The following is a 25,431-nucleotide window of genomic DNA, read 5'->3' as shown; positions in this document are numbered from 1 at the left end:
TAATGCAATCAACTTAGGTATCATTTCAGAGAATAACCCCAACAGTTCTCAGGGTTTCTTCAGGGAAAACCTTGTGTAAAGTTCTAGGCAAACGATGGTGATTTTGATTTTATTTGAATTACATGAATCGTGGTACCTGATGGTAGAGAAGAAATCAACTGTGCTTTTCCACATCCAAACAGACAGGTAGGTAATTTTAGACCCTGGGATAACAAATTGGCCGGTTTTACCCACTCAAGTCAATCAAGAGACTGAGGGGGAAGGGAGAAAGAGACAGAAAGTCAGAGAAAGAGCGAAAGAGAGAGAGAGACACTGAACATGACATATGGGAGCGAGTTATAGTTGATTAAATATGACTGTGTTAAAGAAAAAACTGTGAAATAAAACAAATAAAAAGGAGGAGACAAATGTGAAAAGATATATATCCCCATCCTCCCACTGTTCCCCGTTTTGATTTAATTGCCTGGGTAGGAGTGAGTTCAGAGCAGCAGTTCAGCACTAGGCTTCTATCAGACTTTAGAAACAACAACAAATAAGAAATTAAAGAGATGAGAGAGAAAGAAAGAAAACAGACGAGTGAGTAAAGAACCAGTGAAGTATGATGAAAAGGCACATAAAAGCTCACATTTAGAACACGAGGAGGAAGACTGAGGGCAAACAACGTGAGAGAAAGAGGAAAAGCAGAAACAAGGAGAGCTGGTGGTCCATTTCCTTCTTTTCAGCTATATTTAATTACCCTAGTAGGAGTAAGTTCAGTAGATCAGTAGATTAGCAGTAGGAGTAGCAGGCCATCATCAAAGCAGCAGTCACTGCTTATTAGAATATTATTACAGAACAGCAGCAGCCAGCCAGTGGGCTGATTACTGACTGGGTCCAATGGGAGGCCTCATTTCACTGGAATGTATGGAGGCTGAAATGGAGAACAGGGATAAACACAGCAATACCATTTATAGACTAGACGTTTTGATATGCTTTTATAAAAACTTTGTGTCCACAGGAGTGAGACTAAAGGACCAGGCATGCTTTACCATTACACTGCATAGTGCTTTTTTAATGGCTTTCATTGATCTCTTGAACAACATTTTCTCCACCTTTTGCTTTCCAAAAGAGCTTGTGAAAAATGTATTTAATCATTAAAAATAACCAGCATTGGCAAGTAATAGCAGCGTAAATCTATACATTTTCTTTCCAGCAATTCAATTATTGAATAGTTGAAATTCCTCAAGACCATTATACCAATAATCAAAGGAATATTCTGTTGTTTGTGGCATAGCTGATGGGGTTTGTACAACTGTATTCAAACAAATGAAAGGGTAAATGCAGGGACAGGGTAAAAGCAACAGAAATGTTGTATGATATGCATATTTGTGAACAAATTACATTTATCCAACGTTTTGGAACACACAGGAAAAAAATGCATGATTTCATGATGGGATAGGAAGATAGTTACAGTGGAGGGGGATATTTTTAAATTCCTTTGCCATTTTTATTTAAACCATCCTGCGACCATTTAGCTTTATTCTCTATACACATTTGATATATTGTAACTGATAAAGTCACGTTTGTTTGGAAAGTCAAATATTTTGAGCTTTAGTTAAACATTAGAGCCTTAACACAGACTACAGACCCGATCTAGGAATACCAAATCTGGGTAACAGAGAACAGTAGAATAGCATGCTGGTTAATTAGCATTAGCAACAGGAATTCAGATCACATCTCCAATCAGGACAGACAGTGAACTGAAAATGATTGGTTGACTGGGTGAAATAAGCCTATTATTTATCCTCAGAACTGATACGGCGGGTTGATACAGACTCCACCGCACCAGGCACACGTGCACACAAACACAAGTAAGCACGCGAGCCTTATCCCTCAGCAACACACACCAACACATTACATCCCTCCAAACTCACGCACACACGGAAACATACACACACCTAGTGTGGTCCAACCGACGACCACCGTGACTGAATGAGACACAAACACACAAACCACAAGCATACAGTCATTCCTGACTGAGAAAATATAACAAAATATATAAAAATAACATAACACAAAGAGCAGATAAGATATGAGAATGTAGTTATCAAAGGTTATGCCTATTTATAATTATGGTTCAACTTTAAACTGAGATTGTCCTTTAAATCTCACACACACACACACACACACACACACACACACACACACACACACACACACACACTACATATGAGAGATAATCTATTTTTAATAAAATAAAAGCTGCAGATTTTGTCTCTCTTTGTTCCAGACCTTTTGGAAACACAAGGTCTCGTCGGGTAGTTGAGTTAAACAACTGCCTTGCCGAGCTGGATATCCACTATTTGGCACGTTTGTACTAATATGACTTGGATCACAAGTTTGAGTGTCGTCCCTGCCAAAAACCACAATGGTGTCAGCCAGGGTGGTGTGGAGGATTTTATGGAGAATTATGTCTGGGATTTCTCGAGGACTGGCTTCTCTGCAAAATAACACAATGAAGCAATATTACAACTGAAGTAAATGTAGTACTTCCAAGGAAATTAATCCCCACTATTTATTTCTCTCCTTACTTATCCTCCATTTTATCTTTATTTTTCTGTTTTATACAGCTACACACTCTATCAACAAGAGTAGATACACCAAATATGAGGTGGCAGAGTTCGTATTTCAGTGTGTGCATGAGTGTGTACAAAATGCAGGCGTAGAGTGAGTCAAGGTTGGCCTAATTGGAGGTTGTTTGTGTGTCTGGAAGAACGTGTAAATGATGAAGGTAAGAAAATGAAGGAAAGGGCGGGAGCAGGTGGCCTCCTTCATCTGGACCACAGCTGTACGCAGCATGAGTCACACACTCCTACCTTGACCAAAAAAAAGATACACACACTTCCAACACACAAAAGTATATGCACACATGCACGTTCCAACAAACATTTGTTACTGCATAAAAAGCCTCGAGACATCTTGAATCAGACTACAAGGACCTCAATGTTTCAGAAATCCCAATAAATGAATCATTTAAATTGTAAAAACTTATTTTTTGCCGCATAATTGGTCATTATGTAACAAGAAACGTCTTACTATGCTCAACAGTTTTATCCAGGCACTTGTCTGAGCGTTACCCAATGGAAGTCTTTTACATTTAATGTATTCTACATTATTCCCCAAATGTTTTCTTGGGTGGAGCATTAGTTTTATCAAATTTGTCAGTCTCGATGTGTCAGCTCTGGCCATTGTTTTTGTGAACCTTAAATTATTCGTGGTTATAGCTATTTATCGCGTATCTTGTTTACGGTCTTTAATACACAAACAGTTACATTCACAATTTTGTTGCATTGGTCTCTGTGGAATCACAATAAAGGTTATCTTATTATCCTAAACAGTGCACTTTTGTTGAGGAAATTCCTCCCCACTACCCAAAAGCAAGTTGAGCGTATCAAAAGACTCATGTCTACTCTACTATGTTAAAATGTCTTAACTTTTTTTTGCATTGGTCATTTTGTGTCATTCACTTCTTCAGTCATGTTTTGGGTGCAGCTGGCAACTCGTTTCTCTCCTCTTTCTGGAGTTCACCTATGGGCTACAGGTTAGTTTGCCACGTGAATGTGCGTGCGTTTGTGTTGGGGTGTGTGTGTGTGTGTGTGTGTGTGTGTGAGTGTGTGTACACGTTGAGGGGACAGGGGGGTGCTTGCCCTTCAGGGCGTAGTTAAGGTCCTTTGGAGCTCAAGTTTTTATCCCTTTCATTTCACTTTGATTCCTGGAACACTTAATGTTGCACATGCATGAGAACTCACTCACACAAACACACACACAGTTCACTAGACATGAGCGCTTTACTGACAAAAAGTTGGGCAACAGCTCAAACGCTGTGTTTCATTAAACAGTCAAGTGACAGCCCCCCCCCCCTCTAGATGTACTATATAAATGTTGCTCTCATTTTAATCACTTTTAAAACATTTTAAAAATCAAGAAGGCATATGAAATTCTTAATTTAATTGTGAAATAAATTATGCGCCAAAGTTTTCTTTGACGGAAACTTGAGCTGATGATTTGCAAGTCTTGCCAGAAGTGTATGTTTGTTTGAAACTGTGAAGACGCAGGCATATTTTTATTCATTTTTAATAAGCCATTGGTTGGATGGGACAACAGCATTCTGTATGGGTGTCTAAGTACACTTCCTGATAAAATCCTAACTCATCAAATCTATCTAAGTGAATGTCTTTTTGATATGATCTACGCATTATATTGCACACAAAGTCTTACTAATCTTAGGAGATGGGCTGGGCCAGAGGTGCATGCAGTGTTCTAAAAACTATGGGAAGTTAATGTTAATGTAATGAAGTTAATGTGGTTGGCTGCTTCGACAACATGGGAAGCAGTTGTAAGAGCGGTACAGGCTGACACAGCTCATGGAGGCAATTAAGGTGCTTTAAAACCCTTACAGTGGGTTTGCTGCATTTTGCCATTTTCTGAGTCATAGCACAAAGACATGATGCATATATTTTTAGATTCAGTGCAAGTTACAATTCCTGGTAATATTATCTATGTCCATTGCAAATAAACATCGAAAAATCTGCTTAGAAATAACTGAATATAATAACTCTAAACCTTGCCTGAGAATTGTCACTTTTTTAGTTGTCTTTAATTTCAAAGTAATCCAATGATAGGGGTCTGTGCATCCATAGGTACTTGGCAATCAGGAACTGCTCATAGCTCATTTGGCATTCTTTTAATGTTGCAAAAAAATTTTGCCATGCAAAAGAATATAGGCTACTAAAAATGTATTAAAGTTTTAGCAAGCAGCTAGTCTGGTTTACTCGGTGCAAAGTTCTGGGATAAAGCCCGACACCTAACTATCACCCACCGGATGTCCCTTTCTTTACGTAATCTCCACTAACTAGTGCAAACAAGGGCCCTGTCGCTACAAACAGGGCTTAGCACCACCCAGGGTAGTGAATGCTAAGAAATTCAACAAGCCGGCGAGTTTTTCCCCCCATCCCAGAATAGATAAGCGGCGTAAACAACACCAAAACTCCAGCGCTGCCACAGCACTGTCAAGATATTTCTGGAAATGCAAGACTAGCACTCACTGTCAAATGGTATGGTTATCAGCAGATAAAATACCTGATTACCCGCAGCCCAAATGTTATACAGGCCTATAATAACAACTTTTCCTTAAACCGTACTATGTTAACACTGTCTCTTCCTAACTCCTGTTAAATCATATGAGATAATTTTTCAGTCTTCAAAGTGTTTTAATCTGTGTTTTTGGGGATCCTAAACACGCCGTTTTGTACTAGATATACATATAAATACAGTTCATGAATACGGGCACAGAGACAAACATGAAGGCTCGGTTAAGCACAGATTAGCTCTGTTAAACTGTTGGCTCAGCTCCAGTTAACAACATTTTGAAGATAAGCTTGAGTGGAGACTGCCTCGGAGCTGATGAACTGCCAGAAAGATAAATGCCATTGGGGGTGCTTCACAGTGGTGTGGCCAGAGCATTTCTACTGTTAATCAATACAGTTAATCCCACAGCAAGACTACCAGCAGCATGTGACTACTTACGATTGCCACTGAATGTGAAGTGAATGTTGACGATGTATCGTGCATGTGACGCTCGCCTTCACGAATAGGAGGGGCTGGATGCCGCTGGTCTGGGTGCCCTATAAAAATACATTGATGATGGGTGGGTTTTATCTACCTGGGCGGGTATCTATCTGGGGGAGAAGTGCAGCGGTCTCAAATTTCCCTGAGGGGCAGCGTCGGACAGTGAAACCACTGGGTTAGGGTAATCATCTGGGTAATTCCCTATTGTTTTGCAGTAACGTGTAAGTTACTGCAATGCTAAACAAAGTTTGGAGTTTTTAGTGTAAATTGGCACAGCAGCCTCCAGACCTCCTCTGATAATTCCTTTCCTTCTCCTTGTAGACTTTTTGTCTGTCTATTTTACGGTCTTACTTTTCAACATTCATCATGGCTTGTTGAGATTCCATGTTGTGGGTTGTGGTTTCCCCTTTTTGCCATGATGGTAATTTGACTGAACCTTGGCATATTCTGAATTCTTAACATGCCCTTTCATGGCAGGAGCATTGGAGAATGATTGTATTTTCTATTGTTACAGCGAGCCAATGAATGTATGTTTTGAACTTACTTTGCCACTAAATCTGATTAAATATATTGTGTTTTTCCCTCCCTGTTTCCCGTCTTTTAAGAAAGGGCATAATATTAATCAAAATCAGTATTTCAGAACGTATGACTCTTAGTTTATAGCATGTAGCCTCAATAACTACAAATTTAAAATTAAATTATTTTAAATTTAAAAGGAAGCTGCTTCTCGTTGTTGATTGGCTAATGGATGAAAAAGGACGATACGTCCTCTTGTTTAACCAGGAAAAGACAAAACAAACCAACCATATACCAGGCAGATATATTACGTCTAGTGAACGTCTAAGTTACAAGAGAAAACTGTATGGCATCATGCAGATATTAACAAGAAAGCATGTGCATAACAGCATAATACACATTTTGTAGCCAAATACCCAATTCAAGCCTGGATATTGTCCATTATATACAGTGACATTAAGGAACAAAAACAGGCAAAATACAGACAGAGGAATTGTTTAACTGATGCTTCACCACCAGAGGCTTTTTACTAACAATAGAATATCATGGTACTATGATAGGATGTATGCAGTGTGTAAACATGCGTGTGTGTCGAACAGCAACAGAAATAGATGGCAAGGCTGTAGGCTGTGCTTTTGAAGAATTTCTCATGTAACGTGACTCCAGTACAAACTGCTGGTTCCAGTAAAGTATTGCTGAAAGTGTGTGCAAAAAAACCTGAAAGTAGTGAAGAAACCATTTGTTTGTGTTTAACTTAATCTCATGGCTAAATTCTACAATGACCTTTCTTTTGTTAATGTAAGTCACTGTAATCATTATCATTTAAAGTGTAAACATCACTCCATCTCCAACATTTTAATCAAGATGAATGACACTTTGTATTGTTATCCTGGAGATGGACTTGATTCGGGCTTGGTATTAGTTTGTGTATAAGCCGCAGTCACCTTCTTTCTGCCGTTATTCGCTTCTCAGAATAGTAAAAGGTAATCTGCCTGAAATCAGTGTAACAGACAGTTTTATCAATATTGATATAATCTCAAACTAAACACCAGTACTGAAATGGAAAGTTTCTCCCTTCCAGTCTCAATCTATGTCTTTGCTTCTTCCATTTACTCATCTAAATAAAATCTTTGGTGAACTGCTGGGCATATTTAAAAGGCAGGACTTTGAAAAATGAGACAGACTAGACAGAAAAAAATGAATTTTGTTTTAACGTTAATTTAAGTTAATTTTTTATCGTAAGCATTAAAATTAAAATATTAGATCCTGTGTCGTTCCTAGGGTTGGGTATAATTTGGGTTTAAAAATAAAAAAATAAAAAAAAATTTAAAAAGAAAGAGCACAAAACGAATGTTTGGGACATTAAAAGAACGGCTTGTTTATTGCTAAGGCCATATGGTCACATTTAAACTATTTATTTAAAATGTAATAACACAAAAAACACAGCACAGACGACACAACGTAGCTTACCAGCAAGAAGCATGGCGCTAAAGACACAGAGTAGCGCTAGCTTCGGTGTGGCCTGCAGCTGCACCTTTTCAGACACCATGGCCACTGCCACAGTCGAAGATGATGGAGAAACAACAGAACAAATTAATCCTCCCGCTTTCAGGAAGTGGCCGGTGGGGCAACATTTCGCCCTCCCCGCAAGTTATGTAAACAAACAAAAAACTGAAAAGCATATGGACTCCAATGGGACTTGGTGGTGCATTCAGGTGCCCATCATTAAGTCATGGTGCGTTCAGGTGCCCCTCAAAAACTAATGATTGTAATAATGTTGCAGACATAAAATAATGATCCCAGCCATTTCCACATAGTGAGGCATCTGATTAATTGAACACTGGTATCGGATCAATATTCAGTATCGTCCCAGGTATAATATTGGGAGTAAAAACGTTGGATCGGTGCATCCCTCCTTTCCCTTTCTCTCTCCCCCCCATTCTTTTCTCCATCATTCCCACGGACCCTTCTGTGCTTTTCTGAGTCCAGGCTTGTATATCCATTAGACAGTGTTATCTTCGTGTCAACAGTTCCTCTCAAATATTTACAATAGTCCCTAGTGGTGAGACATCCAGCTAGGGGTGGGATGATTCACCCTTTGTTAACACAATCACCCCAAAGTAACTCTGTACCACTCAGAAACACATGGACATGAGTAATAGACCCAAAGTGTCCTAAAACTTGTTTGGTACTTTTTCAGAGCAGGTTTTGTAATGTAAATTAAAAAACGGAAGAGATCAAGCTGGAAAATAGCAGAAAAGCGATGGGCACCTATGTGTTTTTAACATGAGTCAACATACAAAACACAAACCAACATAGAAACAATGATCGCAGACCCAAAGTCTAAGATTTTCATCACCACCATGCTAACAATCACTGCTAATCCCTATAATACTGATGGCCAAAAACTGTTTTACTATGGCTATAGATCCTTCTTGACTAATTTTAGATAGAGTATCTACAACTCGTTCTCACTCCCAACTTGTAAAACTTGCTTGATCACTGGTTCTCAGAGTCCCATACTCTCAGTGTCTGTAAGGGACACACCGGGCAGAGCAGCAGCTTGTCCGCAGAGCTATTAGATGAGCATTAAGAGCGACAACGTTATTGAGTAGTATGAAAGACCTAACGAATCTGCGTAAAGAGGTTGGTTGGGTTAGTGGATGGGTCAAAAAACACAGGACTTTGACCCAAGAAGCCGGGGTTTGTGTCCTGTTCTTCTCCTGTGTGACACTGAAAGGTACGATTTGTAACCGAACCCAAGATCTTTTCCTAAACCTAACTGTCCCGTTATTGTGCCACATATCAGTTAAAACTTACATGTCCCGACCCAGAGCTTAAAAAAGTGACACCAAGAGTCCCAACCAAGCACGCCTATATATGATGCCAAAGGGCTAGACGCAATCCTTAGAGCGTCAAATAGTGACGCCAGGAGTCCTGACCCAGAGCGTCAAAAAGTGACGGCAAGAGTCTCAACCAAGCATATAAAAATATGACGCTAAAGCTGTTTTTCTTACCTTAGGGGTGAAATAATATACGAATCTGGACGAATCAACAAACTATTTATATTGACTAATTACTGCAACATAACTATCTGATACTACAGGAATCTATATGACTATAATCATTTAATTCCTATCTCCCCAACTTTCATGTCTGTTTAATTCCAGTAGTGCCCAACCTGGAGGTCAGGTAACCCAAAGGTGTCGCAAAATAAACAATCTTTTTTTTTTTAAACCAGTCAGGCAGCAGCAGTAGCTGAAGCGAGAAAACAAAAACTAAACATACACTTTAAAATATATACCAGCTGTGGCAGATAGGCAACCCCAGGGTTACCACAGATAGTGGGGGACACCCACTGACAACATACACAAAAGGCGGGAAAATAACTAAATATTGTACAAATGTACACACCTCATGCAAGCAAATGGGAGCTAGTGCTTACACACACATAAACAACTACAAATGTATTCAGAGTGAGTCACCAGAAAACTCTGATAGATAAACAAGCTGTTGGAGGCAGCAAGTTTATTTGACATCGATCTTGCTCCCTCTACTCTTTGTGGTGTCTCTCTTGGCCCATCTTTAACCGTGACCTCCTGCTGTATTTGTTTTAGAGTGGAGACTCAGTAGAGCTGTTCAGGGAAATACAAAACACAAAGGACACACACATGTATGCATTCAGACACACAGACATTGCTTAATTGAAGTAGGAAATGTAGCAAGACAGTCTGACATTAGTAAAACACTCAAAGCGTTTTTTTTCTCAGATTTTTTTGCAGCAGTTCTGTCTCTTTATCATAAGATCTCAGATATTAAATCAGCAGTCAGCTGGTGCTTGAACTTGAAGTACTTGTTTTCTCTGAAACAGTAAATTCTGTCTGTCTCGTCAAGCTTTTCAGGGATCTGAATCTAAAAGATTACAGAGATAAGCATGTGAACAGGACTGTAGGAGCCACAATATGTTGTTTATGGTCTCATTAATTGATTATTGTATTATGCGCTAATATTGTCGGTGGTGGGCGTTTTCATGACGGTTTGAGCGGAAGTGATATATTTGTTGCCTCACCTGTGCACCTGGGTTCTTTGGGCTTTGACGGAGAGGGGGTGAAGCTGGGAGCGAACACTTTGTTGACCGCACCGCGCACAACGCAGCACACAGTATTACGCAATTATTTCTACTCACCAGTTAACAATTACATAAGGTAACAACAGTGCTAAGTGTATTGTACATATGGAAGAAGAAGAAAAATAAAATCATTGCAATACGATCATGAGCGCGTCACATGTGTGCATCTCTCAGTGTTTAGTCCCTCGCGGCAGCACTCTTTTGGACTGCTTACAGCCGCAACAAGGACTGTGGAAACAATTTTTAAAGATGATCCTCTTTTGTTGGATTTTTACAGCCAAAATTATGGTTTTTTTGCCATCAGCTAATCTATTAGAATAATATTGTGCTCACTGTAAGATCTGGGAACATGTAGAAAAAAAATAAAGTGCTCAGATAATCACAGGAAAGAGAAGTGGAAGGTAAAACACAGGCTAAACTTTAAATTATTGCCCATTAGGGTTGGATATTGTTCACACTTTCTCCAACTTTGGTCAGCGCAAAGTAGGATTATTATGCATGTGGAAGCACAAGAGACACAAAATAACACCCCAAATCCCAGAAAAAAAGTGATTTCTTTCATAATATGGGCATTTTAATGTTTTATGTAAAACGTTTTGAATTGACTTGTTTTGAATGTACTATAGAACTAAAGTTGCCTTGCCTTACAACTTCCAGCCTGTCAGTCATTCACCTCAAGACAAGGCTGTACCTGCCTGTTTGCGAGGAAGTCTAACCGCATCGCAGCCGCTTTTGTTGCTTGTTACCTTGTTGTCTGATTTTCTGACTGCTCATGATAACTGCCCTATTTCACTTCGTTGTAGCAATGTTACAAAAGTACAATGTTTTTGTTACCTACTGTATTAATGAAAATAAGACTTTTTGTAATAAAACAGAAATAAGCGGCCCTGAAACATGGCTTTTACGCATCCAGCAGCTAGCAGTTAATGGTATTAAACTGGTTGTGATGTTAAAAGGTTTGTAGCACCTCCAAATTATATATTGATGATAAGTTGTTGGAAAGATAGATCAACTGCTCCACAGTAAAGAAATGTTTTCATTACATCCAGTAAAACACATGGAAGAGAACATAGAAACAGGAGACAGATGAAAGTTAAGTCATTTTTTCATGGTACTGTCATCATGAAGTCATCAGTTCAATTTTGAAGATCATGATGATGATGGTATACCTTCCTGGGTAGTCTTTCAGCCAATTATGCACTGGTAGTTAACCTTATACATCCATAGACTACAGTGTAATCAAGGAACACCCACACATCGGCATGCACCCACCCACCCAAAAAAAAAATTGACTTGTTCTGCAGGCCTTGTGATGAGCTGGCATGTGGAGCAATCCATGTGTAGACCGGGGTGTGTGGGGTAACATTTCAAAAACACACTCCCAATTCTGCTCAGAAACAAAGATGAAGCATTGACGCACCCAAGCAATTTGGAATAAACATCCTGAACTAATGTGAGCAAATGATGGAAAAAGGATTTGGCATCAATAAACACCAGTCTTGCCTAGTTATTAGACTTTATTGATAGTCCTAATAGTTACACATAAATAATGCATTTTTGTAAACAAGAACACAATTGTGGGAATATTGACACATGCATTTGAGTACAGTATGACAAATAAGTCATCTTTTATTACATTTAAAGGCTTGGAGTTTATACAATTCATCATAATCTGGCTCTGTCAGTCTTCATACTGTACATTACACGAAATCTATGATCACTAAGGGTGTGACGAGATCTCGTTTTACGAGATATCGCGAGATTAAAACGTGACGAGATTTCTCGTGGAGGTGAAAAGTTGTCTCGTGAGGCGATGTGATGTCAGCGTGAAATTACTATTGAAGATCCCCCTGCCACTTTTAAATCATTTGTGTGGCAACATTTTGGTTTTCCTGCGGAAATGATAAACGGCGAAAGAGTGACAAACAAGACGAACACAATATGTAAACATTGTAAGAAAAAAATGCCGTATACCGCCGCTAACACGAGCACTATGCAAAATACACTTACTGTTTGCATTTAAAGTGTTATTTTTCTGTTATTTACACATTTATTTTATTTATACGGTTTATTTTTTTATGTTCAGTTTGTGGAAGGGAGTTAGATTTCTTATGTGAAATTGTACAGGGCAGAAGCCAGTTGGTAGAGTTTATACAAAACATTTTGCAGTGTTTGCACGTCCTTTACTGCATATAATTCATTAAAATAGTTAAAAAAAAAAGTTAAATAACATTCATCATTAATAGTTGATTTCAAAATGCACCTAAATTGTTTTGCATTTTGTGATTTTTCAGTTGAGTCATCGAGGATTTCTTTAAATTTATTTTTATAAATCTTGTCTCGTTCTCGTGAACCCATCTTGTGATGTGTCTCGTCTCGTGGAGTAAGCGTCTCGTCACACCCCTAATGATCACATGCTGTGTAATATTATATTTCTGGTTAGGACCTGTCTCTCCAAAATGTTATCAACTGAGTCATGGCTATCTTTTTTCTAGCTTTTTTGGAGAGGCTCATTTTGACATTTCTAGACTAAACTGTCCAAATTCATAGCAGTAACACATGTTGATTCTGTTTACAGACTCACAACCTTCTGCTTGGGTCATCAGCAGTGTTGGGACTTTTGGGGTCTGATACGCAATGCATTTACATTGCTTTAGCCTACAGACTTTTTACAAGCCTCCACTGAACAAGAGGTCTGGAGACCTGCAGCGAAGGATCCTCCACGGGGCTCTGGCGGTAAATGTCTTTCTGGTCAAGATTAATCCCACCGTGTCCTCCTAATGTCCCTTCTGTCCATCATCCACTGTTACCTGGACTGTCCCAGACTGAAGACTCTTTTTAACAAGTTGAAAACTGTGTTTCTGAACTTTGGGGATGTTTTATTTTTGGTGCTAGCTACAAGAAAGAAAAAGCAAAGAAGTGGCGATTGTGAAATTCTATTGTTGGTCAGGCCACACTGTCGATTTATAAAAGCAGAAAAAAAAACAAATGGACAATGTGTCCGGACGAGAGCTGACAGACATGTTTGTGTCTCTGGTGAAAGTGGATTTAAGGTTCCTCTCTCTGATGAAAGAGAGTTTGCAGACCAGTGGAGAGTGTTTAGTGCAGGGGGAAGAGCTCATCTTTCACTCTGTGTTTCTATGATAGTATATGGTTTACATGTATATTTAGTTTTGCGCATTTGTAAAGACATATACATATTTTATTTTTGTTTTAATCTCTCTCTCTCTCAAGGACAAATCATAGGAAAAATGTTGTCTTATTGCGGTCTTGTGAACCCAGTCTCAGGTCTCGTGACGGCTCATGAGTTGGGTGCCTCGTCCCACCCCTAGTGTGCATTTACTAAAAAAACAAAAAAAAAACAATATCAGTCCAAAATATCAGCAAGCCAACAATTTGAGTCTCTCCCTGGCTAACAAACAGGCTTCATCAGATATCCAAACTGTGTGATCAAACACTTTATGTGAGCCACTGATCACTGAATGGGCCTCCATACAGCTGGGGAGCGTTCAAAGACTCCCAGGTAGGTAGGTAAGTGAGGTATGCTGGCTGCAGCTGAACGCTTTCTTCCAAATATACACACAGACACATACACAGGCACACAAGTGGCACATTCCTTCTATGACATAGTGCTGCCCTAATAAGGGGCTCAGGTGTTTCTCCCTTTGTAGATTTACAAACATTACAAAAGAGACAGAAAGTGAGTAAGACTAAAAGAGAAAGGTAGGGGAGAGATGTGATGTTTTCTTTTTCCTGCCTTGCCTGTGAAACTCTATCCCTCTTTCATTGTGTCAGTCGCTCTTTTGTGTACATTGCTGATGAGGCCCCCTTGACACTGAAGAGGTTATAGAGCTGATACATGACTCCCATTGAAGATGCTTTTCCCTCACTCACACACGCACGCACAATTTCTTACACACAAGCTTTTGTCTCTCAATTTCTTTCTTCTTTGTTCCCTCTGCCTTTTAATCACTTCTCTGTCATCCCAACACAGATATGAAGGTCAAACTACAAAAAGATACCACAGAAGAAGTGTTGGAAAACACATCACCACAGAGCGGGAGAAAGTCAGGGAAAGAAGAGTGAGAGTATGGAGGGAGAGGTATCCTTGCTCTTCTCACACCCGCTACCATCTGTATGTCCTTTCCCTGGTCCCTTTTTTTTTTTTTTTGCATAATTTCTTCTCTTCACCCTTGAGTGAAATCGTGGTATTGAAAGACCTCTTGTTTATTTTCTTGATTAGACCATATTTATCAATAAAAGACATGAGTTAAGTTTCATCACCTTGAAAAGAGTAGTTGCTAACAACCCCCTACCAACCAGATACAGGACACCACACAAAGTCAGATCCAGAGTCATTCAAGCTCCACTCCAGACCTCATTTTAGGTTGTTTCTTTGGTTGCCCCCTTTGGCAACCACTGTTTTTTTATTATAACAAAAAAAATAAAAAGAAATCAAAACTTACAAAACTTGTCTCCGTAGATTTTAAACACGTTTGCCATGTAAAAATACAGGGAAAGCAATTTTCTGTTTGCGTTCAAATCTGTATTTTACTGTGGAAGATTCCTACAGTGGGACCTGTACCAACGAGACTGAACCAGATGGAGCGCAGCAGCTATTATTGGAGCCCATTTTCGTTCCTTACACTTGGTGAAGAGAGCAGTACAGCATCCTAGACAAAATAGACAAATTCAGCACATAACAGAGTAAAAGACAAAAAGCTTTTTTTTAAAGCCTCAAATTTCCTTTCCTATTTTGGAAAATTAAGCATATCATGTAGGAAGCATCCCAGTGTTTGTGTCTGAGGCTACATCAGCTTCAAAGCCCTGTAGTGTGATTCCCTCCTAGTTTGCACATAGGTTGGGTTTCCAAACCATTCAATCTTTTTGCATTTCTGTTTGCCCCTACAACACTCACCTTGCCACAAGACAATAACAAACTGATGCTAAGTGGTCTGGGAAGATGTTTCAATAAAAATTTTGTTTCTCTGAATTTTGTGATGGCACTGCTTTCGTGTGACACACACACACACACACACACACACACACACACACACACACACACACACACACACACACACACACACACACACACACACACACACACACACACACACACACACACACACACACACACACACACACACACACACACACACACACACACACACACACACACACACACACACACACACACCCTTATTTCAGAGAAAATCCCATCCATTCACCTCTTCCAACTACATTAACCACACCTCAACATCTTTCACCCCCATGTTATTTCACTCTTCTCTCATGCTTCCATCCCAACAATTTACATCCAGAGGTTGAGGAGCAGCTGGACAATAAAAGCAGCTTAAAAGGACACACTCCTACAATGTTTATGTAAGCCAGCACTGAGCAGCAACAAACAGTAAAGAGGCCAGTTGCGTTGCTCGCTGGCCAGGTTAGTGTGTCTACATTTATCTCTTGCTGTCACAGTCAAAACAACTTCTAGGGCAGATATTGCGTGTGTTTGAGTGTGTCCATTGGACAATGTATCCAAAAGGCCTGGGTCTGGGGGCTTTTAAGACACCGCTCAATAACACAGTTTCTCCAAACAAGCTGTTAGGACGATCAGATTAGACATTTAGGGAGGGAGCATGCTGAAGATCAAGGATGAAAGAGATTCACCTCGTTGAAGTCCACAATTTGTAACGCAAATGATGATACACCCTCACTCATAACAAGACCAGTGCTGCAGTGATAGATTAGGCTGATGGATCTCCTATGTGATTCACCCTATAACCCTAACTTGACAGATGAAAAAGGCAAGACAGTTTTATTTTCAAAGCTAATAAAATGGCAAAAATAAATGTATAATTTAGCTTTTTTTTTTAATAAAAACAATTTAGTAAAAAAGGCAAGCTCCACTTGGTTCGAAGACCTCTCATTAAGGGGAATCTGGCAAGACAGCAGCATAACAATACAAAAAACAGACAAAGATATAACAAATCTATTTGTATGGTAGATCCATTTTTTGGACTTATAATAATCAAATCAATGTACTAATAATGAAAGATCAGACTGAACAAGGTATGAGAATGGAGTAAGAAACCACAGCGATTTCAAAATAAATAAAAATAAAAAGGTTCCACTGTGGAGTTTAACAGTGCTTATCCCAAGACCCATATTTAGCCTAAAGAACTAGAAAGTACCACGTAGGGTGGGAAAAATAATTGATTCTTAGATGCATCGCAATTCCCTCTAGAACAATTCAATGCTTGGTTCTGATAAGTTAATAATCAATTATAAAAAAAAAAAGTGTTGATTTTTATTTAAAAGTTACTGTTTCCAGAAATGTACAAATCAGAAAACTGTGACTGGAAGAGGATGGGATAGTGAACAACAAATGCTGTTTGTCAAAATCTAACAACCTCAGATTTAGATGTATATTATTATTTTTTTTAAATCACGCATGGAAAGGTACGTTAAAAAACGGTTGCATCAAGATAATCGGATAAGAATCAAATCGCTGGCATCTGATTTGTAATCAAATCGTGAGGTGCCAAGAGATTCCCATCCCTAGTAACAACAAGATCATGCGTGAGGTTACGAGAACAGATTTCTCTAATTTGGGCCCTACGTTGAAAATATAAAATAACGCCCCCTGTGTTGAGTTCAGGCTGTTGCATGTCAGTTGAATAGCAAATACAGTATGTAGTTCATGTTCAGACTGGCAATTGGTAAAAAGACATGTTAAACAGATGTTGATCCTGGTATAAAAAGGCTTGTTGGAAAGGTTTCATCCCCTAGCCCAGCCACATCCTCTGGCTTGACACACACACACACACACACACACACAAAATACAAATCTCAGCAATCACACATAGTTTCATCTGCACGCCTTTCAACAAGGATTACTTCATGTACACAAGGCTGTGCACTCACTCTCTAAGTAACACACACACACAGAAAGAGAGGGTCTGGAGCTGCAGATAGTTTTGAGGCCTGCGGTGTCTGAGGTTGGGGCTCATCACACGATCAAATATACAGCAGAGGCTCAAGCCTGTCTGCCTAGCTTTGATTTAAAATGTGTTTCCTGAACTAACAGTGCTGGAACACTGTGGTTCCTGTAGTGGTAAGTGGGGGAGAAGAGGACATGTTGCTGTAGCATTCAAACTGTATTTGCTGGTAGTTTTAGGGGATTTAAAAGTAAGTTGTGTTAGAATATGTTCAGAGTTGATGTTTAGGTGTAGGCTATGACCTCATCACTACCAGCATACACAAACTAAGCTCAGCACAGCATTGGGGACGCTGGATTGCCGTGTCCCAGCATGCAGGCAATTTACAAATCAGGCAGGGACATCCAGACATCGGAAGAAATATACTATCATTGAAATGAGACAAAAAAATTAAATCCAACAATCCACCTGTTATCAGCCTTAGACAAATCAGCTACATGGCAAATCATTGGCCCAAAGCTTAAACATTAGCATTTAAACAAGAGAGTATGTCAACAGTGCACTGAAACTACAGTATGTGTTGAATGCAGTTAAGTGCAGCAGCAGCATAAACCACAGAACAAGGGGTCAGCATCATATGACGCAAGCAAGCAGACACATTTCTTCTTAAGTCAGATTTCACAGATTATTAGCGGAGTGTGGAAATGGTGAAAAAAAATATGAATGGGAAGAAACGTGAGTGTTGAGCGCAAATTAAGCACATGAATGTGAAAAAAATCATTAAAAACACACACACTGCCTTATTTAGCTACATCCCTAAAGTCAACATGGCATTGTTACCATAACGTCCATATCACTGAGCCAATAACTGCCCACGTTCACCAACAATCTCTAGGCCAAGGCCAAAACCAATCCAGCCCCATTCCATTTATAATCAAATTTATAAATTCAAACATGATGAGTATTCGTGACGTGAAGTGCTTCAATGCACACACATCAAACAACAACAACCAAAAGAAAACTTAAGCCACCACACTTAATTCACATTAGTAGCATTATCAGCAAGCAGAAGACAAGTGCACAAAGCAAACACAATGACAGCACAATTTACAGGCAGTAGTAGCCTGGGTACTTAGCTAGTTGACGTGAAGAAAGGTGCTCGGCGTCTCATCTGCAAGAAGTCCTTTCGGAAGAGTAACTGCAGTCCCGAGCTAGCTAGCTTAAACACGACAAGAAACTCCCTTTGCATCAGAAGCAGCGTTTGAGGCCCACCTGACACCATCAATTCTCACTTTGTTGTGTGGGACACATTATTTATCCGATAAAGTCGTCAGCGATATAACACAACCTAGCTTTCTTATTAAATGAAACATTGCGCAGTTTCACAGCTGAATAATTACTGCCAAATTAGCAGCATCGGATGGGCTAAAGAGGGAGTAATGACGGTTTATTAACCGCCATTTTGGAACGAGGTGTGTTGCAGACTTTTTATAAAGTTAGCACGACTTTTACTGCAACACCAAAGGCCCAAACAAACACCCTCTGATTATAGCACAGAGAGTGTTTTTGGTTGTCTGTTTGTTTGTTTGTTTGGTCCTTTGGTCGAACCCCATGGCCTTAGGAAAATTCTTGAAAATTTCTTTCTGCCTTTAATCAACAGGACAGCTGGGAGAGAAAGACATCACAGGTCAGACTCAAACCCTTGGCCTGCATCAAGGTATAAGCCTAGAAGTATTTGTGCGTGTGCTCTACCCACTAACCCTATCTAATCTAATCTACATACGAAATGTGATCAGTTAAAAACATATAATGCATGTTAATGCACCATAAAATCCAAAAGCAGCGTCACCAACTGAGCAAAGCTCCAGGACCCCTCCCCTTCAGGAACCCTAAAACACCAGGTTCATTGTGTGTTAGTTGCGTTGTGACCATTTTTGTACTTAAAATGTTGTTTGTAAAGATATTGTTGCCTACACCCCTAAAGCACAAGCATCTAAAATGATATGGGCTTTAAGGCTGGTTCTGGAGTATTACTTGTTTTGTCTACCAGGGGCCCTGTTTTAAAATGTACAAGCTGGTCAAGCAGGGGGTCAATATAGCCCACAGACCATTTTAGCTCCCTAACAGATGAGTCCACAACTGTCTAACAGTGGACATTCTGCTCACTTACTAATTGTTATACTGTAGTACATTACTGTAGAAATGTTATGTGATCAAACATGGAATCCACACAAGTGTGTGTCATCATCAAATAGATTCAAAAACATTCACTCACCAAAACAGATACTCGTTGTAAATAATGAAATACCCTCCATGTCAAATTGCATGCAAGGCCAGGCAAAACAAATTGTGTTTGTTTTTTTCAAGGGAGGACAGACTACACCAGTAGGGAGAAGGGATGGAGGCTTATTGTGGCTGGGACATGCTGGCTATCCTTCAGCACTTCATGCTTTCTTTCTTACTTACACACACACACAAGCTCAAGAAGGTAACAGTTCGGACCGGATTGCACATAAAAATAAGTGATAGCCCATTCTTATTCACTATCTCCGCATCTGGCTTCTACTGTGGGAGTGACATTTCACTTTAGATGTCATCCAGCCTGAGAGCAGATAACGGCCTGTCTGAGTGCTACTTGTTACAGGATGAAGACACCCTCATCACACACACATGCAATCCCCATCTTCATAAATCTATCTAAGGTCTAATCTACTCCATCTCTGTAGGAACCACTCCCCTTCTAAGTACCTCCAGTCCACTCTCCGCTGATGAATAGCAATCAAGTGCCGCTTGTAGGTGAAAATATCACACAAACTGGTATTTACATTTCAGTCGTCATCACAACCCTCATGACTAACTCATGCGATCCCATTCTGTTGCACAGGAACACTTAGAGGTGTGTACCTTCTTCCCACTATCCCTCATCAAGGCAGAGATATTGTGTTCATCTCATAGCTTCATTTTTGGAATACAAGACATGCTCATTGCATGAAACTGGCGGCAGGACAGCAAAAAGAAACCACTTCCTAGCTGCATTTCAATGGCTTATCGTGACTTATTTTAAGTAGTTATACTGTTATCTTGAGCTCTTCAGCTGCATTTAATTTCCATCCAATCAAAGGGCTGATTGCCAGATTTTGATATGGCTACCATTATTATGCAGCAATGTTGAGATGAAGTATGTGTGCAAATGTGGATACAACTTCTCCTCATGATCCTTGAGCCAGGTAATTGCAGCAAATATTTGAGCTTTCAACCCCGCCAAACTGGGCAGGTAGGATTACCATCAAAGCTGTGGTAGACCTCTGGGAAATCCTGGCAGCTCCACTTGTTTATTATCAGGAAATTCAATTGCACCTTTAAGAGTGCGTCAGGGAAGGAATGACACACTCAGGCAACATCTAGTGTAAATACAAGTTTATTAGGGATGAAAATGTTCCATGATAAACAACAGGGAAAAACATTCACCGTACATTTCATCATTTCATCTCCCTAACATAGTGCACTGAAACACGGTCAACTTCGAAAACACCATTGTTGTGCTGCACATACATGGTGCCTCTTTACAAAAATACTTTCCTTAAGAAGACGAAAAAAGATAAGGGGCACATTAGCAAAACTATTAATATTCTTTGACTCCCTTAATTTGATCAATACCTCAAAAACAGCAACAAGCTACAAATGTTAAGCAAACATCTCAATCTAATTGTCCCTAATGACTGCAATTGTGTAAATTGACATGGAAGAACCATAACCTTTCAATGACACCTGCAGCTCTACACTTGCATAACATAGTCAGCTAGACAGGGCAAACTGAGGTCCAATGGTTCAAAAACACAATGTGAACACAAAACAGAAAGCAATTGGTCAGGTTTAGGATAAATGAGAGCTGACTGGTGGAGACATCCTGTGGTCATTTCAGTCAAGGGTGATTGGTCAGATGAGGGTCCTCTGGAAAGTTATTGGTCGTTTTATGGAGAGGTAGGATAGTTGTCATGGTCAATGTATCAGGTCCCAGAACGAAATTATAACAACTAATTTCTTACAGTTGTTATGGTAGATCTTAAAAGTAATGAAAACTGCTGCCATGTCACCTCATGACCTATTGTTCCTCAAACATTGTACCAGGAAAACTTCTTACTAATTCTAGATCTACTGTATCAGGACCATCAAAACTGTGGAACCTGAAGTTATTAAAAGGATGGCAGCAATCCAACTTTAGTCAAAAATAAAACCAGATGGACTAAGTTTCTGGTGATATAGTTTTTAGTTAGGTGTAGAGGGGGAGCTACTGTCATTTTATCATTGATCTTTCAAGAATTACTCAAGTGGTTGAACAGTAACCATTCCATCTATAATTGTGCCCAATCTAACAAATACGGTTTAGAAGGGAAAGTTTTGGCAAGTTTAGGTTTGTAGCAAAGTAAAAAAAGGACACAATTCCTTTAAAAATGGTTAATAATAACGATGAACAATTCATGTATCCTGAATACAATCTGACTAATGCAATGTTGCTTTAGACAATTTACAAAACAGTCAGGTTAACATCTGGCCCTAGTTTACAGTGATCCTTAATTTCCCTCTAGAAAAATAATGAGGACTCACATATTGGAGTGGATGAAGCCACATTCACTTAAAAAAAAGAAGAAAAAAAAAAGAGAAAAAAACCACCCTCCTTTACCGTAAAGACCAAAGGCTAGCCTCAAATCACGTGTACTGTAGCATCAGAACCACACAGGATGATGTGATGCACCTGGTTCAAAAACATCATAAAACCCATTCAGCTATCAGAGTGTCTGTTTGTTGGAGGAGTTCCAGTCTTTACGAGCATTACATGACAGCTGTGGTCTCACTTAAAATAAAAACGTCTTATTCAGTTGGTTGATTGCATTAAATGCTTGATAGACAAGGTTTGAATGGATCTTTAATGTTTTTGGATCCATGTGTGATGCTGCAGTAGAGGCATAGGTGGAGTGAAAAGAAAACAGCATGACTAGGTTTCTATAGTCAGCTATGGCTTCTAAAAGTGATTTTCTAGGTTCATAACAGTAATTAGACTGGATACAAAAAATTCTGTAAATTTCTTTACAATAATGGTGCACTAACCTGCTTTTTTCTTTTTACTTGTACAGAAAAAAAAGGGAGCAACATTGGCATTTGACTGAATAAATCTATCAAAAGGGAACAGCAAATTACCTTACAATAATAAAAGGAATCTCTGGAGAAAACATTGGGGACAACACCTAACAGTGTGGAAAACCTAAGTGCTCTCATATCTCTTTCATCTGGTCTCTTTTAATTCCAATTCATCTCAAATTTTCTATCAACTAGTGACTATTTCCGAAAATATCTTAATAGCGAATTTTAACATATTTAATAACGTAATGCATCTACAATTCATTGTTGTTCTGCATTAATATAGGTGTCTATAATGAAGATGACACTGTCGGTTACAGCCCAGATTACACGGACCACATGCATTTGTTGACCTACCCTTCATTTATTATCGAGAAATAAGAGACATGCCTGTAAACCTGTATCTGAGTGCATCACTACAGTGGGAGCACTAATAGAAGAACTACAATATCTGCATTGCTTGGATCCTACTGCACAATGGCTTTTTTTAAATTACATTTTTATTTCTTTTATTTATAGATGATAGGAAGGGTGTGGCAAAAACATTTTTAAATCATCTTTACTTAATTGGCTCAATTGAGTCACAATCAGACAAAGATCATCTTAATGTGGAGATATTTTTGCAAAAACGTTCATTGTCTTTGACCTTCCTTGCTCCCTGTGTACTCTGAGTGGAGGTGCCAGTCTTACTGGCTCTGGGACTCGCGAACCTTGGCTTGCAGGGCATCACAAGTCTTCTTGGCGTCGCCTAGCAACATCGCAGTGTTGGGCTTGTAGAAGATGGGGTTGTCAACAGCTGCGTATCCCACACCCAGTGAACGTTTCATCACAACCACCTGGAGTGGAGGAAATACAGACACACACAGACACAGAGTTACACACACAAACAGATACACAGACACAGCAATACACACACAGATAGACAGATACACCCGCAGACACACTCATTAGCCTCTAATTGGACGATTAGATGTGAAAATCCTGAAGAGCTTTTAAAAAGAATTTTAGGAGATGTCTATTCTTTTTCAAGCTATGCCAACTTTTCTGAAGTAAAACCAGAAATGTACCCTCATCCCTGCCCTTCTCTCTTTCTCAACAACCTGTCTATTGAACATGGATCTAGAAATAATGCTGGGATGTTTGCATTTTAACAGCTGCTGTATTAAACACATTTAACAACATTGATTAAATAAAAAAAAATAATGTGCATAAATCAATTAAATGCTAATATAAACCTAATTAAATTATGATCTGAAACTCCTTCATAGTTTGTTCTGGACAACATTAATTCAATAAAAGATGTTTGACTTCAACAAAAGTCAAAGTTGTGTATGAAAAAGTAGTTCATGTCATGACTCATGTATGCATAATTGGGCACTTAGGAATGACTGTTTAAAAGCATTTTTGTGAATTTTTGTCTTTGTGCGTTTTTATCTGTCCACCTGTAAGTGAGTCTCTGTGTGCGTCCACATGAGTGTGCATGGTTAGGTAGAATGTCCTCTGTGATTTCCTCGGGGGAATGTGTGTGGAAAAAAGTGGGAGCGCTGTATAAATCCCAGATCTCAGAGCGGTGTCAGTGGGATGCTTCGAATGTTGTCATTCCACAGCGACACAACCACCACTAATGGGATCAGGATGGCACTGCACCTGGAACTGGAAAAATCTGTGTCTATGTATGTGAGCCTGAGTGTGTTTGAGTATGTATTTCTTTAGGTCTGTGTGTGCGTGTCTTCAAATGGAGGCCCCTCTACGGGTGTGGACTCAAAACTTCAGTTGTGGCGATAAAAAGCAGGCAAGTTGTTGGAAAATCTTGCATTCCTCTATCTGTGTGGGTTTCAGGGCAACATCATTATCACACATGCATGTACCAGATGTCTCACCTGCTTAGACTTCCAGACCTCTAGAACAGGCATACCAGCAATGATAGAGTTAGGGTCTTCCTGGGAGGCTGAGTTCACCGTGTCATTGGCACCGATCACCAGGACCAGGTCGGTTTCTGATTGGACACCCAACACATTTAAATCAGAAAACAATGCTTTAACCTCGTGTTTTCACGATTTTATTAGTTTTGACCTTTGACGCAATGACGTTATATCTTATCCAATCTTTCGCTCATCAACACAAATTACATCATTTTGTTGTCACTGTAAGGTTACCAGGCAACCAGCGGAGACTCCAGGAAGTCCTAGCCAAGAAATAATTCCACAACCGTATTCCTCATGAAACCACAACTTGTCATTTTGATACTTTGACTTGAGTACAGATTGAACAGATTATATATAAATGTTTTTGTGAGCTTTAGCTGGTTGGCAGATATATTTTGTGTTTTTTCTTGGACGGAGTTGGGCTAGTCATTGTCCCTTGCTGCCATTCTTTATACTGAGCTAACCATCTATTGGCTCTAGCTTCATATTTAGGATACATCATGAGAGTGGTATCACAATCTTCTCATCTAACTCTTGGCAAGAAAGCAAATAAGTCTATTTCCTAAAACGTCAAACTATCCTTTAAATTTGTTTTATAATATGTAACATTTCCACATTACAACCATATTATTTATTATTATAATATGTAAATTGTAATTACCCCAAATGTTTATAACAATGGTAAAACCCAGAGAAGTCTGTAATTTCAATCAAGGTAACGGCCGGCTTCTATTAAGAGTCAAACAGCGTGGGAAGAACACTGATTTTTAACGTGAAACTGCTTTTTTCAGTATTTTTTTTAACCAGTTTTTATAACCTGGTCCTATAGTTTTGGAGAGGAGGGGACCACATTTGGCTGCTGGCAAAAACCTCATGAACAATGAACACTCAAGGAATCCGAACTGGGAGAAGCTGGCTACAATGACGACAATGGTGGTGAAGACAACGAATCCCAGATCCCAGGACCCACGCTACTTCACAACCACCAATCTGCCTCTTTTGTTATTGTTTTAATTGAGAGACCTCAATCAAAATATTACATGTAGTACATTCAACGTCACACTCTAAAGACATTTTTTTGTGATCAAATATATTACAAATATACACTCACCGGCCACTTTATTAGGTACACCTGTCCAACTGCTCGTTAACACTTAATTTCTAAGCAGCCAACCAC

The 25,431-nt window shown here is 39.3% G+C and overlaps 1 protein-coding gene and 1 long non-coding RNA gene across 3 annotated transcripts in view; both read right to left on the bottom strand.

The window, feature by feature from the left end:
- Nucleotides 1-3,157: 3,157 nt before the first annotated feature.
- On the bottom strand, nucleotides 3,158-12,250 carry LOC117959402. Its single transcript, XR_004659932.1, has 3 exons — nucleotides 11,974-12,250; nucleotides 9,215-9,217; nucleotides 3,158-3,169 (listed from the first exon to the last, which is right to left on the bottom strand). It is a non-coding gene; the product is annotated as an uncharacterized LOC117959402 (long non-coding RNA).
- Nucleotides 12,251-20,593: 8,343 nt separating this feature from the next.
- Nucleotides 20,594-25,431, bottom strand: part of nnt (nicotinamide nucleotide transhydrogenase) — a 34,689-nt gene continuing 29,851 nt past the window's right edge. The window contains exons 21-23 of one of the 2 annotated variants that reach the window (XR_004659901.1): nucleotides 24,210-24,325; nucleotides 21,429-23,165; nucleotides 20,594-21,339 (exon numbers count right to left, since the gene is read on the bottom strand). Coding sequence is in view for 1 of the 2 variants with exons in the window: in XM_034896244.1 (XP_034752135.1) it covers nucleotides 23,016-23,165; nucleotides 24,210-24,325 (266 nt within the window). In the remaining variant the exon portion in view is untranslated. Of the gene's footprint in view, nucleotides 23,166-24,209; nucleotides 24,326-25,431 lie in introns of both variants that reach the window. The other variant, XM_034896244.1, reaches the window with a different exon arrangement.

Source organism: Etheostoma cragini, chromosome 16 (assembly GCF_013103735.1).
Source record: "Etheostoma cragini isolate CJK2018 chromosome 16, CSU_Ecrag_1.0, whole genome shotgun sequence".
Classification (NCBI taxonomy): domain Eukaryota; kingdom Metazoa; phylum Chordata; class Actinopteri; order Perciformes; family Percidae; genus Etheostoma; species Etheostoma cragini.
Note: the sequence above shows the minus strand (reverse complement) of the source record. Positions and strands in the feature narration are given on the sequence as shown.